This window comes from Scyliorhinus canicula, chromosome 18 (assembly GCF_902713615.1).
Source record: "Scyliorhinus canicula chromosome 18, sScyCan1.1, whole genome shotgun sequence".
NCBI lineage: Eukaryota > Metazoa > Chordata > Chondrichthyes > Carcharhiniformes > Scyliorhinidae > Scyliorhinus > Scyliorhinus canicula.
The window spans coordinates 94,539,479-94,553,546 of record NC_052163.1 but is presented as its reverse complement, the minus strand read 5'-3'; the positions used below and the strand labels follow the sequence as shown (position 1 = coordinate 94,553,546).

The 14,068-nt window shown below is 40.7% G+C and overlaps 1 protein-coding gene across 9 annotated transcripts in view; it reads right to left on the bottom strand.

The window, feature by feature from the left end:
- Nucleotides 1-935: 935 nt before the first annotated feature.
- Nucleotides 936-14,068, bottom strand: part of LOC119953153 (zinc finger RNA-binding protein-like) — a 65,653-nt gene continuing 52,520 nt past the window's right edge. For all 9 annotated transcript variants that reach the window (XM_038777064.1, XM_038777066.1, XM_038777065.1 and 6 more), the window contains 7 exons: nucleotides 11,461-11,632; nucleotides 10,502-10,643; nucleotides 9,988-10,085; nucleotides 8,396-8,491; nucleotides 6,436-6,547; nucleotides 4,297-4,394; nucleotides 936-3,277 (listed from right to left, as the gene is read on the bottom strand). In XM_038777064.1, coding sequence (XP_038632992.1) covers nucleotides 3,095-3,277; nucleotides 4,297-4,394; nucleotides 6,436-6,547; nucleotides 8,396-8,491; nucleotides 9,988-10,085; nucleotides 10,502-10,643; nucleotides 11,461-11,632 — 901 coding nt within the window. In that variant the 3' untranslated portion in view covers nucleotides 936-3,094. The remainder of the gene's footprint in view (nucleotides 3,278-4,296; nucleotides 4,395-6,435; nucleotides 6,548-8,395; nucleotides 8,492-9,987; nucleotides 10,086-10,501; nucleotides 10,644-11,460; nucleotides 11,633-14,068) is intronic.

Sequence of the window (14,068 nt, the reverse complement as noted above, 5' to 3'; positions counted from 1 at the left end):
TGAACTGAGCTACTGGGAAGTCTTAGAAAACTCAAGGACTCAATGATATGGCTCAGTATCATCTTCCAGAATTCACCCGGATGGTGAATTTTCTATTAATATATATTCATTCAAGAGATGTGGGTGTCCCTGGCTAGGCCAGCATTTATTGCCCATCCTAATTGTCCTTTGAGGTGATGGATGGCTGCCTTCTCAAACTGCTGCTGTCCCGTCTGGTGTAGGTACACCTGCTGTGCTGTTAAGGAGGGAGTTCTAGGACTTTGACTCAGTGACAATGATGAAACAGTGATATATTTCTAAGTCAGGATAATGAGTGGCTTGGAGGGAAACTTCCAGGTAGTGGTGTTCCCACATATCAGTTTCCCTTGTCCTCCTGAATGGTAGCGGTTGTGGGTTTGGAAGGTGCTGCCTAAAAAGCCTTGCTGAGTTCATGCAGCGCATATTGTCTGTGCATCCGTGGCAGAGATTAAACTCTTCTGGAAGGGATTCCAATCAAGTGGGATGCTTTGTCCTGGATAGTGTCAAGCTTCAAGTGGTGTTGGAGCTGTATTGTTTTGCAAGAGAAGACATCGGATTTTGCCAGATAACATGCATTCAGTTCAAAGCAAGGCTAACTGGATAGAGATCAGGAATGAGAATGTGAACTGATTTCAGCCTCCTTAGCTCAGTGACAGAGATCAACTTACATACAATCGGATCTCGAAGATAGTTACTGGGATATCACAACTAGGAATCAACACTTGCAACTTTTCTGATTCATGGATAAGCATTGAACTGTATGATGGCCTCACTAGACCATGGAATCCAATGCACAAATCTTTTTGGAATACTTACACTTGTCCCAGCCATGCACAACCCCAAATTACTGACTGTGTAATCCAGCAGATATGTGGAGGACAATAAATGGAAAAAATTACCCTTCAGTAAACAGATACTACATTGAAGGAACTTTATTAACTTACCAAAGTATGTCTTGCAAACAAATCCAGCACCTCACTGGGAAATCAGCCACTATGCAGTGAAATTCAAAAACATATTTACAGAAATTCTGGATGCAACAAAAAAGCACAATCAGAACATACAATTGTTCAGTAAGGATTTTATTTCCCAGTTATCTTCATAAAGTTGCAGTGTGTCAACAGCTACCTCAAAGCATAAAAAGGATCCAATTACAGAGATCCTCTACACTGCTTTCTTTTCCATTAGCACTTTTACGCTAGTTCAGTATCGTAATACACAGCTGACAAAAAGTTGAATGCACATTTTTAAATACCACAGAGCTGAGGACAAAGCCACATTTCAATAGAAATAACACTTCAATAGGTGAAACCGTATTGGGTACGCATACAGTGCGAGAGGCATTTCCTACCTATACAAATGTGAATAGTGTAACCAGTTTAACTGTACATTTTATGCACATTAGAAGGGATTTTACACTTATGAGTGTCAGGCAATTTTGGTGCACAAGCTGTCTTGAGTCGTGATATCACCCACAGTTCATAACAGAATTCAGCACCCAACCCGCTGCAGGGAACAATCATTGAGAAACTGAAATGTGCCACAAGGCAGACAGAGTCCGACAATAACAAAAATCAGTTGGAGTGCTACTTTAAAAAAGGTCTTTGTCTTTAAGCCCGTTCCCTTCCCACCACCACCACCCCTCCCGCCAGGCCCATACTCCACCAGGTTGTCGACTCCCATGCAATTTAGGGAACTCAATTCACAGAAGGTTATTTTTAAAACAGATGATTCCATTGTCAAATATTTGTCTTCAAACCAGATTATTAGCATACTTTATTTTTTTACAGATAGGATTACAGATCAGTACATTAAAAAACACTGAACTGGTCAGTAGTGAACTAGGAATCTGTCCTGTGGAGGTTTGCCAGATTAACCCATTCTCAAGTGCTTTGAATGAAAATGGGTCTTGGAAAATCGGATTGTTTAATTTTAATCACCAAAATGTGGAAATCTGGAAATAGATAACAGGAACTTTTGAAAGGACGCAAAAAAAAAAAAACTACAGCACCTCAAAAGGTATCGTAACGAACACATGGGTGATGATCACTGCTGAAGAAAATCCATGCTGGGGTGGTTTACAGTAGTTATGAGAATTTTTTCTTTACTCAGCTGAGCGACAAAAAAGAAAAGACTTCAATATCGAGCCAAATGACATGCCCTCTTGTCGTGTTTCAGAAAAATGAAAGATGCAATTGGGAAAAGACACGGTGTCTGTCATCACCGAAAAGAGAAACGTACTGGAGATAGGCAACTTCAACCCAAGCAGAAGAGCCTAGTAGGAGTTAGGCCAGTTAAACCAATCTTTCCAAAAACAATTTCTAAAGTTCAAAACCTATCTCACCAGTTTTGTCAGAACTGTATGCTTTCAGCCAGGAAACAGCATCGCGATATTCATGTTTGGCACGGGGCTCCAGACTCCATGATCACAGTGAAAGGCCTCCCAATTTTCTGAATGGTGCGCCACAAATCTGATGTACACCAACCACAACCAAATGCTAAGTTTCTGATGTCTGCACAAGTTTTATTTACTTAAAACAGGTCTCAACGTGCTCACATAGAATATAGCTAAGAGTTATATAGGTACTCGAGGTATCTGCATTCAGTTACATTTGTGCGAACTGTAAAAACCACTAACACAAAAAGGGGACATCTAACGTCCTGCACTTGTTGCCTGGTAAAAATATACCCCATCTTTCAATTGAATACAATTAAAATATCTTACCAATTGTTCTCAGTTTACGACAGAAAGCCTAGCCAGGGAAGCATGGAGTCACCTTGGTTTTGAAATCTTGAGAAAGATGGGTTTCCAGACTGGGTTAACTCATTTGGTAAAAGTTGTATTTACTGGGGGCAGCGGCGGAGGAGAGTGGGAGGAAAGAGATGGGGAGCTGTTGCCGTGGGCAACATGATCTTTATGGAATGATGCAATTTAATACTCATTAAAGCACAGTTTAAAACAAATCTACAGTACATTGTTATTCAAGTAAAACACTAAAATTGCAAATGTCTCAGACTAAACAGCAACTCATAAAAAAATTGAAATCTTCAAAATTTAGCATCGCTTAGAACAAGTCTAGACGTCTCCTGCGTCACTGTCCTTTTTGTCTTTCTTTCCTTCCCCTTCGCCTTCCGCTGTTTCACTGGTGTCCCGTCTCCGTTTGCGGTTTCTCATATTAAACCGAGGCTTTGGTTGGGGTAGTGGGTCCATCCCAAGAACTTTGTGAATCTGCCGAAACGCTAACAACCGCAATGCATGCTGGGAAGACGAAGATAAAATTAATTTTAAATGATCAGCAGTCATTTTCTCCAGGATACCTCTCACTCCTTGAACACAACAAATTGGAAAAATGCACTTGAAACAAAAGGAAAACCATTCACAACAAAATGTTACTCCATGACAAAACTGGTTTCCACCCAAAGTAGTCTTTTCTCTCTTTGATACTGAATGGCCTGTTGTGTGTATCTAGCAGTGTTTTCATTTTGGATTTGTGCTAATTTTTTCCCCCCATTTGTAAAGTGCCTTACAGCTTAGTTTTTTTGAAGTGAATGCACAACTTATAGTCGCAAAATTAAAAGAACTTTGATATTAAAAAGGTAGTTTCATTTTCTCATTGCATTGATGATGCTTGATTATGTAATCATAGAATGGTGACAGTACAGGAAGAGGCCAGTTGGCCTGTCGCGTCTGTGCCGGCTCTCTGCAAGAGCAACTCGCCTCACCCAATTCCTATCTTTTCACCATAACCTTGCAAATTCTCTCTTCAGAAAATTGTCCAATTCTCTTTTGAAAGCTCCGGTTCAACTGCCTCCACCACATTCGTTTGTGATGCATTCCGGATCCGAGCAACTTGTGGATTGAAAAGCTTGTACCCCTCATGCAGCCATTGCTTCCTTTGTCAATCACCTTAAATTGGTGCCCCCTGGTTCTCGATCCTTCTGCCAAGAGGAACAGTCTCCCATGATCTATCCTTCAAATCTCTGAACACCTCTATCAAATCTCATCAATTTTCTCTTCTCTAAGGAGAACAGCCCCAGTTTCTCCAATCTATCCAGGAAATTGAAATTTCTCATCCATGGAACAATTACTGAGAATCTTTTCTCTGTCCTCTCTAATGCGTTCATATGCTTCCTGAAATGTTGTTACCAGAATTGGATGCCGAACTCCAGTGGAGGTCAAACAGGATCATAATTTCCCTGCTTTTGTACTCTGTTCCATAAGATTGTAGAAAAAAACACCTTGTTTTAATGGATGTCTGCCCAGCGCAGAAACCTCACCTGTGCACTAGCTGTAATATCCTCTCGTTGCTGATGGTTCATATAGGACAGAGCATCTGAGTGATCTTTTTCACAGGGATCCAGGAGTCCAGGACCATCTGTAGCAAGCAATTGCATTCCCTGGTTAAACTGTACAATCAGACTTCAGTTAAAAAATACACAACAAGGGCTACCACTTGGACACTTCTTTACTGCATCTAGTGATAGAACAGTTACAAACCTATAATTCTCATGTCACCAAAAACCTTACGTGCATCACTTTGGGGAGTTAGCAGATGATGCTAGTAGTATTTGGGAAGTTTTGGTACAAAGTTCTACACCCCAATATAATCGCACCTGAAAGACCTATTTTGTTAGACATGGCATCCCCCTATTCCTCGAACAGCAGGAAGATTATCCCTCCTTCTCCGTGGAGGATCCATCACCCATGGGCTATAATTTCAGCCATTGGTCACTTATCAAAGCTGGTCATATAGCACCAGCATCTATCAGAGGAACAAAGTTGGACTAAAAAATGCTTAGTACTATTTTGGCTTGTTTTACTTCCGGGATGGGGTGGGAAGGAGAACAGGAAATTAACATCCACCTGTAGTTTTGAGAATGTTCAATACAAAATAGATACCTTCATTCTGCTGAGCTTTTCACACAATAGTCAGTACAAATAAAAACCAATCCAACATTCAAAGGATTGCTAAAATGGAGAAGAAATTCAACATACACATGCATAGTCATAATACAATGATATTCTGCTGCCTACATGCTCTATTTTCTTTTCTTTTCCTAAAAACACGAGGTGGAAAGACTACAACCCCAAATAAAAGACTTAGATGGCCACGCTACAGGTATCTGTTCATCATCCTGCATGTTAAATCCAAATCCACTGATGTACCATTAGGCACAACAAATTGCTCATTGCATTTCTCTTCCAATTTCCTCTTCTAAACCATGGTACAGATGTGTAATGGCAGACAGTTATAAGGTTTATAAAGTGGGTGAAACGTTGTCCTTTCATCTCCTAGACTCAAATCCAGTCACGGCAATCTGGTTAATCTTTTGTTAGCCGACATGAAATGAGTTCAGGGCCATCTCAATCTATTTCCTATTGGGCATGGTTTCGTAGAAGTGTTGGTTCCTAATTTGAGGGAAACCCTTCGCAGAGAGGCCATTGAATAGCTAGCACGGGAAATTTAAAAAGGCATACTACTATTCAGCAGGGGTTTTTAAATCGAAGGTTGAAGATAATTCATATTGCTCGGGCAGTGCTAATGGAACTAATGGATGTAACCACTGCTGGCTTAAGATACCAGTTAAGAGCTTTAAAAAGAAAATCTATATAGTGCATCTATATAGTTCTTTTCATATTTACAGCCAACAAAGCACTTGAGGTGTTTTTACTTCTGTAATGTAGGAATCGTGGCAACCAATTTGCACACAGCAGCAATGCAATAATGACCAGATAATCTGTTTTATGATGTTTGATTTTAAATAATTATTGGCCAGCACACTGGGGATAGTTTCACTGTTCTTTTTAAAAATATTGCCATGGGATAATTTTCATCCATTCTAGCAGCAAACGGGGCTATTGAAATGATATTCACTATATGAATATCTATAATTCTATAACACTATAATTCACTATATGAAATGAAATGAAAAATGAAAATTGCTTATTGTCACGAGTAGGCTTCAATTAAGTTACTGTGAAAAGCCCCTGGTCGCCACGTTCCGGCGCCTGTTCGGGGAGGCTGGTACGGGAATTGAACCGTGCTGCTGACCTGCCTTGGACTGCTTTAAAAGCCAGCGATTTAGCCCAGTGTGCTAAACCAGCCCCCTATGTTTAACATCTCATCTGAAAGAAGGCACCTGAGTGCAGTGTGTCCTATGTATTGCATTAGGTAATGAAAGCTTGGATATTTGCGCTCACGTCCTAACGCTGCAGAAAGCTACTAATCTTGACCCCGATACCATCATGGGTGCCCAGAAATAAAGTATCCCATTCCCAAATCTGACATCTCATTTTGAGCATACATTCAACATATAATTTTGATTAAAACACAATGGATTGCTCATATTCTGTGCAAGGCGAAGGAAGAAGATTGTTTATCTCCCCATCACCCAAAGCAAGCAAGAGAGACTAACCTGGAAGGAGAACTCCAGAGGCAACAGATTCCAACACTCTCCGCATCGCATCGCCAGGACTCAGAGGGCCTGAAGAACTGCTAATGGCTTTCTCCACAAGCAGTTCCATTGCCTGTTTACAAAAAGCAATATGGTGTTACAATTGACTTGCACCTACTTTCCAATGGTGTCATAAACAGTATACCAAAAAGTTAGCTTTTTTGGCAGTGGGTAGCTCAATATAAAATATCAAGCACAAAAACATATTCACCTCAAACACACAAGCTGCATTACCAGCCAGTTCAAACTCTGCATAAAAGCCCTGTGAACTCAGAGGAAAAGACAGTTGCGGCAGCACAAGGAAATCATCAGGCCTCTTTATGAGTGATTAAGTTGTATGCAGTGAGCTGACGATGGCCTAGTGAGAGACATGGGAGATATCCTTGCAGTCAAAGAAAATATCAACAGATAAATGAAAAAAGGAGGCCCAAAAGTAAAACTTGGCAGCTGCTGCTTAGACTTGAGGCATGAAGAAACTGCATCTTTCACATGCTTTAAAAAAAAAACTCACTTTCACTGCTATCTTGAGTGTTCCGGAAAAGATCAGGATACAGCGATTCAGCCGTTGCAATGCAAGTGTCACTTTTGAGTTGGCAAATTGTAACTAGGGCGGTGCCTCAGGTATCAATGCCGGAGCCTAATCTATTTATGATCTATATTTAATGATTTGGATGCAGGGACCAACTGCACTGTAGCCAAATTTGCTGACTTTGTGAGAAGGATATAAAGAATTTGCAAAGGGATATAGATAGGTTAAGTGAGTGGACATAAAATTGGCAGATAGAGTACAATGAGGGAAAATGAGAGTGTATCCACTTTAGCAGCAGGAAGAGAAAAGCAGAATATTATTTAAATGAAGACAGACTGCAAAATGCTACTGTACAGAGGCATCTGAAATTCCTCACATCTGAATCAAAAAATGTTAGCATGCAGGTACAGCAATTCATTAGTGAGGCAAATGGAACGTTGGCCTTTATTGCAAATGGGAGGGAGATGGAGTATAAAGGTAGGAGGTGTTGCTACAAATGCCCCGGAGTTTGGTGCACAGTTTTGGTCTCGTTACTGAAGGAGGGACATATTTGCATTGGAAGCAATTGAAATGAGGCTCACTGGACTGGTTCCTGGTATGAAAGGGCTGACTGATGAGGAAAGGTTGAACAGGCTGGACCGATACCAATTGGAGTTTAGAAGAATGAGAGATGATCTTATTGAAACAGAAGATGCTGAGAGGGCTTGACACGGCAGATGCGGAGAGGTTTCCCCTCGTTGGGAAATGTAGAACTGGGTGGCGCAGTTCCAAAATAAGGGGTCACCCATTTAAGATCGAGATGAGGAGGAATTTCTTCTCATTGAGGGTTGTTAGTCTCTGGCATTCCCTTCCATAGAGAATTCATGATCGCGTTAAGACTGAATTCTGATCTACAATAGAGTGGTGGGTTATGGGGACAGGCAGAAAAGTAGAGTTATGGCAACCATCCAATCAGTCATGATCTTACTGAATGGTAGACAAGGTTCAATGGGCTGAATGGCCTACTCCTGCTCCTATTTATGGCTTTGTAGGGCTGTAGTTTTGAACACAGGTGCTGAATAATGTAAAGGACCAGACGGGAATCATTCTCAGTTTCTCCTCATAATACCAAATATAATCTGCAATGGATTCATTTGACCACAGCATCCATTAGCTGGCGTTTCCACTCTTGATCATTATCCAGTGACCCCTAAAGGAGCACCCAATAAGGGGAGGATTCAAATGAACCATATTTGTTCTTATGAATAGCTAACTGAAGTTCTAGTTTTCAGTCTCGCACATAAATAACTTGGGAAGTACCAGACTGCTGCAAAGTGTTGGCGAGGAGTAAAGATGATTATCACAATAGAAAACTAATGTGAAAGATTTGGCACATGGTATATGCCTACTCACCCAGTCTGGCAAGGCTCCCCACGTTGGTACTCGCTGGCACAGGTCACGTAGAATTCGTATGATAATCACACAGGATTGCAAGCCATTAGCCCTAGCCTTCAAATTTGGACAGAAAATTATAATTACCCAGCAATGTCAAATCCACAGTGCAGAGTTAACTTGTAAGTAACAAAACATATATTTTTTATATTCGCAACCCACAAGAGGCTTGACATGTACTAAAAGTAATTCAGAGACTACAGTTGGTTGTGAAACTGTTTTTGACCAAAGTTAGTATTTTAGAATCTTTAAAATTGCTAACATTAAACAGGTGCCCCTTAGACAAAGGGCATGCATTTATGGAAAACTAACATTTCAAAGATTCCAGGTAGCTGTCAAAAGGAAACCGGCCAGAAACTAAGCGGCCCGAGCCTGAGAGCCAGCGTTAATGAGAGCGGCCATATTATTGGACAGGTGTTAGTGTTGTAGCTATACTGGAACACTTGCGTTTTAAAAATATATTGCCTATTAAAACTATGCACGAGGCCGTACCCCATGACAAATCACTGGTCATGTAATTGTAATATTGTTGCTCAAAAATGCACATATTAGCTACACCTACACCCACATTATCAATAGTAACTGCATTTTGGAAACACTTTGGTAAGAAAGCACATTGAGCTGTTCTGGGAAATATGATAAAGGGTTATTGAAAAGCAAGTTAATTCCACATATATTAACATTTTCATTCTGCTCCATACGCATCTATTTACAGTGCCTACTTGGTTGTTAACTCCATCAACAAGTTAGAGAAGTGTAGACTCCATCAACAAGTTAGAGAAATGTAAACATGTCCAAGGCTTCTCGCATTGTCAGGAGACCAGTCTTACAGGGGCTAGCTTTCCACCCACCCACTTGTCCAGTACACACAACTACCCTCACTTGCTGCAGCACCGTGCTCCTGAAAATACCACAGAAGCATGATGCACATGCGTGAACTTTTGAAAATGAAGAAAAATATCCATAAAAGCTTCAAATAAGACAAAGTAAGCCCCTATGCACAAGCTGCAGAGTTTAACAGATCGGCAATATCCTTGGCTCTGAAGATTCCCAAATAAAAAGGATGAGAGGATAAAAAAGGCCGCTGATCAATTGTCTAGCATCACAGTGATTCCTAAAACACGGCTAAAATTGTTGGAGTTCAATAGAATAACATGGAAACAAAAAATGGAGAAAAACCCTGGGTCATCAGCAGCTGGAAAGATAAAAAGACAATTTAAAGGTTTGGTTATGGAACCTTCATTGGTGGAGTTGGAGTACTTCGCTCTTTCTTTCCAAATGCTGAGGGGCCTTCTCTATTTCCAGAATTTCTGTCAGATTCTCAGTATTTGCCCCTGCCCTGTCTTTTTAGAAACAAAAGCAAATTTGATCGAGTCACTCAATTTAAACTTATAGCTCTAACTGAAGTCTGATCAAATTATGTGAAACAATTCTAAAGCCAGGTAGGGATCACAGAACCCCCAATAAAAATGGAATTTGATCGTCACCATAAATCAGTGTCCCTGGCTGCGGCTAACAAATACTGAAAAATAAACTATACAGCATATTTTTACCTGGAACCACTTGGCATGACGAAGGGCAGCCAGACCCTCAAGGCATTTTTGCTTGTTCAATACATCTGATGGATCTTGGACTGGGACAGAGGTTGCATCTTAAAAATAAAGAGGGGATAGTCCCAAAGTACAGCAGTTAGTTGATGGCAGTGATGTGCAAACGAGAGTTGAAATACTGAACAAGCCATGACAATGTTAACAGGATTTCTGCAGTTACAAACTGAGAAACTGTGAGCTGAGCAGAGCCGAGGACACTCCGGGGGGGGGGGGGGGGGGGGGGGGGGAGAGAGAAGAAGAAGAAGAAGAAGAAGAAGTTAAACGGTAAGCACAAAACCAATGCAAAGAAAAAGGTTTATGCTACTTGCTTTAGAGGTAGGTTGTGTTACACTTGTATTCTCTCCATGCCATTTTGAAATTATGGCCAAACTCCATTCCAGCCCAGTGATTCAGGTAAATGCCAGTGACCCGTAGGTTTTTCTTGCAAAGTTACTTAAAATGGCTTTACAAATCTCACCTTTATCCTTCACAACATCGTCTCGCATGACAGGGGATGTCAGTGAAATTTTGACCTGCATCTTGGGTTCTTTACACGTAGAAAGGAAGATGCAAGATTCACTGGGGCAGGTTTTCAATTCATATGTCTCTTCCGTTACGGTCTGTGAAATAAAAATGCAAACTATTTCTGTGGAAATATCTGTAGCTCAAGACCGCAAAAAAGGTCAATTGTATCAAAATCTTTCACGAGGTTCCTTCTGTTGTACAATGCAAACAATACAAAACAGCATCAATGAATAAATAATCCTGAGCTGAGCCAGGACCAAGTATTTGGCTGATTTCAGCAACTGGCCCTGCCCCATATCATTATTCTACTGTAAAGTGTGTTTGTGTACATTGGACATATAGAATTCAGTTTGGAGTGATATTTCACTCTCAAAAGTCAAACAAGCTTTGTATCTAGAGTTGCACTCTTGGCTTAGGTACAAAAGTGCAATCATATCGTGAAATCATATCCGAACAGGAGGCAAGAAAATAGTCATCCACAATCAGTTAAAAAAGAGATAGAACAGCAGCAGAAAGTGCTTTCAAATCTCTAAATAAAATGAAATGGTATTACAACAGTAAATAAGTCACTTTACACAGGGCGGCATGTGACACAGTGGATAGCACTGGGACTGCAGCGCTGAGGACCCGGTTTCGAATCCCAGCCCCGGGTCACAGTAAGTGTGGAGTTTGCACATTCTCCCCATGTCTGCGTGGGTTTCACCCCCACAACCCAAAGATGTGCAGGTTAGGTGGACTGGCCACTTAATTGGAAAAATAATTGGGAACTCTAAATTTTAAAAAAAATAAAATAAGTCACTTTACACAATTATCTTCATGCTTTGCACAATCTTTGAAAATGCATTTCTCCAATATCCATCAGAACACAGAATATGATTATGTACAGTATGCATGAAGTTCGAAGATGGTTACCAGGAGTTGTTTGGGCAGGTTAGCTGAAATCTTTTCCAGAAGAGCTTTTGTAGGCTTGTAGGCTGACAGCAGGATAAGATTGACAGTCCTATCACCACGCAGAAGCAATCCTTTTGCCAGCACACCAACACGCATGACCCCTTTCAGCACACGTGGTCCAAGGTCACCTTTTCTGTGAAAACATGGCAGGAAATCCTTTAAACATCACTTAAAAGGCATTTAAACAGTGAGTAATCTGACATTTAAATTTTAAAGTTTTTTTTTTTTACAAGAAAGAGAAACCAGTTTTAAATTCAGTTCAAAATTTAATAAGTAAAAACAATTCACATGGTGGGGTCTGGTAAGCTACGTTCGCCTACAAGTGCCAACAATCATCATTTTTGTAATGCTTCTGTTTTGCCAGCAGATGGCAGGGTAATGAAGGATAAGGCATGGAGTGCAAGAACACGAACTACACATTCCATTGCTGCTTTAGTCTTCAGTTTTTTAAAATAAATTTAGAGGATCCAATTGTTGATTTTTCCAATTAAGGGGCAATTTAGCGTGGCCAATCCACCTATTGCATATCTTTGGGTTGTGGAGATGAGACCTACACAGACACGGGGAGAATGTACAAATTCCATACGGACAGTGACCAGGGGCTGGGATCGAACCAGAGTCCTCGGTGCCGTGGGGCAGCAGTGCTAACCATTGCACGCCCTGGCTTTAGGCTTCAGTGAAAAGTAAAACATATTTCAGTTGTATTTTCCAGAAAAGCTAAGAACATCTTAAAGGAGGATATCCACATTACACAAATACTGTAAGCGTGAAGCCACAACGGCACCCGATTGAGAACAGAAGTGATATTTGTAACATTAACATCAAATTCAATTTTTTTTTGGAGAACAGTTATTTGTAAGTACATTGGACACCCATTTTACACACTGAAAAAATCTCAAATCAGAAAATAATCAGTTAAATGGACCTTTGATAGTGCTGGTAGAGGGGGGAAAATGTTACTTCGGACAGTTTATAGCACTTCTTTAAATAGTGCCATACAATTTAGCAGAACAGGTAGATGTGGCCTCTGATTGATGCTTCATTAGAAATGCAGCACCTATTTTTTAATTCATTCATGGTGGTTGTCATAATGGTCCAGCATTTATTGCCCATCCCTAATTGCCCTTGAACAGAATGGCTTTAGAGACAATTTTAAAGTCAACCACAGTGTTATGAATTTGGAGTCACATATGGACCAGACAAGAGTGGCAGATTTCCTTCTGTAAAAGATTAGTGAACCAGATGGGTTTTTATGACAATCGCCAATGATTTCATGATGTGGAGATGCCGGCGTTGGACTGGGGTGAGCACAGTAAGAAGTCTTACAACACCAGGTTAAAGTCCAACAGGGTTGTTTCAAACACAAGCTTTCGGAGCGCAGCTCCTTCCTCAGGTGAATGGAGAGGTATTCATGGTCACCATTAGACTTTTAATTCAATATTTTTATTGAATTCAAAATTCACCATCTGTCGTGGGGAGATTCAAACCCAGGTCCCCAGCACATTGCCCCGAGTCCCTGAATTACTAGTCCAGTGACAATGCAACTATACCATCGCCCTGCTGCCCACCCCCCTATCTGTAAATTCTCCACCCCCCCCCCCCCCCAAAAACAAAATTCCCGGGTGCACAGTAAATTTCTGACAATCAGCCCTCATTCAAATACCAGAGAACCCAGCTCTGTGGTTGGGTGGGAGAAAAGAGAAAGATAAATGAGGGCCACAAATAGGGTTACAAACGTTGCCCCATATTAGATGGCCACACCAGAGAAAGGTTCTTATTCAGGCAGGGCAAGAGGTTAATCGAAGTTCCATTTTAGACAGGCTGATAAAACTCCAGGAGTTACGCTAAAGGGGCAATAATGGTAGAAAAAGACCAGTGTAAAGATTTAAAAAACAGTATGACTGCTCCAAAGATGGATTTGCTGAACTCCACTGATTGGACCAGCTCCAACTTCCTTGTAACAGCAGTGAGGCTTGTTTCAAAAGCTTAACTAATGTGGACAGAGATGGCAGGCCTGTGACAACAACCTTGAAGCCAGTCATTATGGCTCGCAACAAAGATAAAACTACAAGTATTAAGAGTTCACTAAACATCAATGATAATCATATACAATATTCCCTAAGGGTATTAATACTCTTGAACTACAAATAGAACATGAACTTGATGCCAATGACCAGCTTCAGAAGTTTTTCACCAATGAGGGCTAAGCATATCTTTGTATACACCAAAGCAAAGCCAGCCTTAACTACACACAACAAATTATCAGACACATGATGAATTTTGTAGGAAGTATATCTGGTAAATGAGAGGACAAGTAGCATCTGTGATGTAACCTTCCTCTGTGCTTAGCTGCAGTAAGCTACTCATTGTGAACTAAGATCATAGTGAAAGAACAGTTAGTCCTCAGAAAACAAGTCAGCATTTATAGTTTGCATTGATAAACTGCAGATTATAATAGTTAAGTACTACTACACCCGAGGCATTACACTCAGGCCACAAAGTCAGTCAAGCCTGTTTTGTTTATGCTAATTTACTGCAAATCGACTGGTGGACAACAAAATGAAAAGTC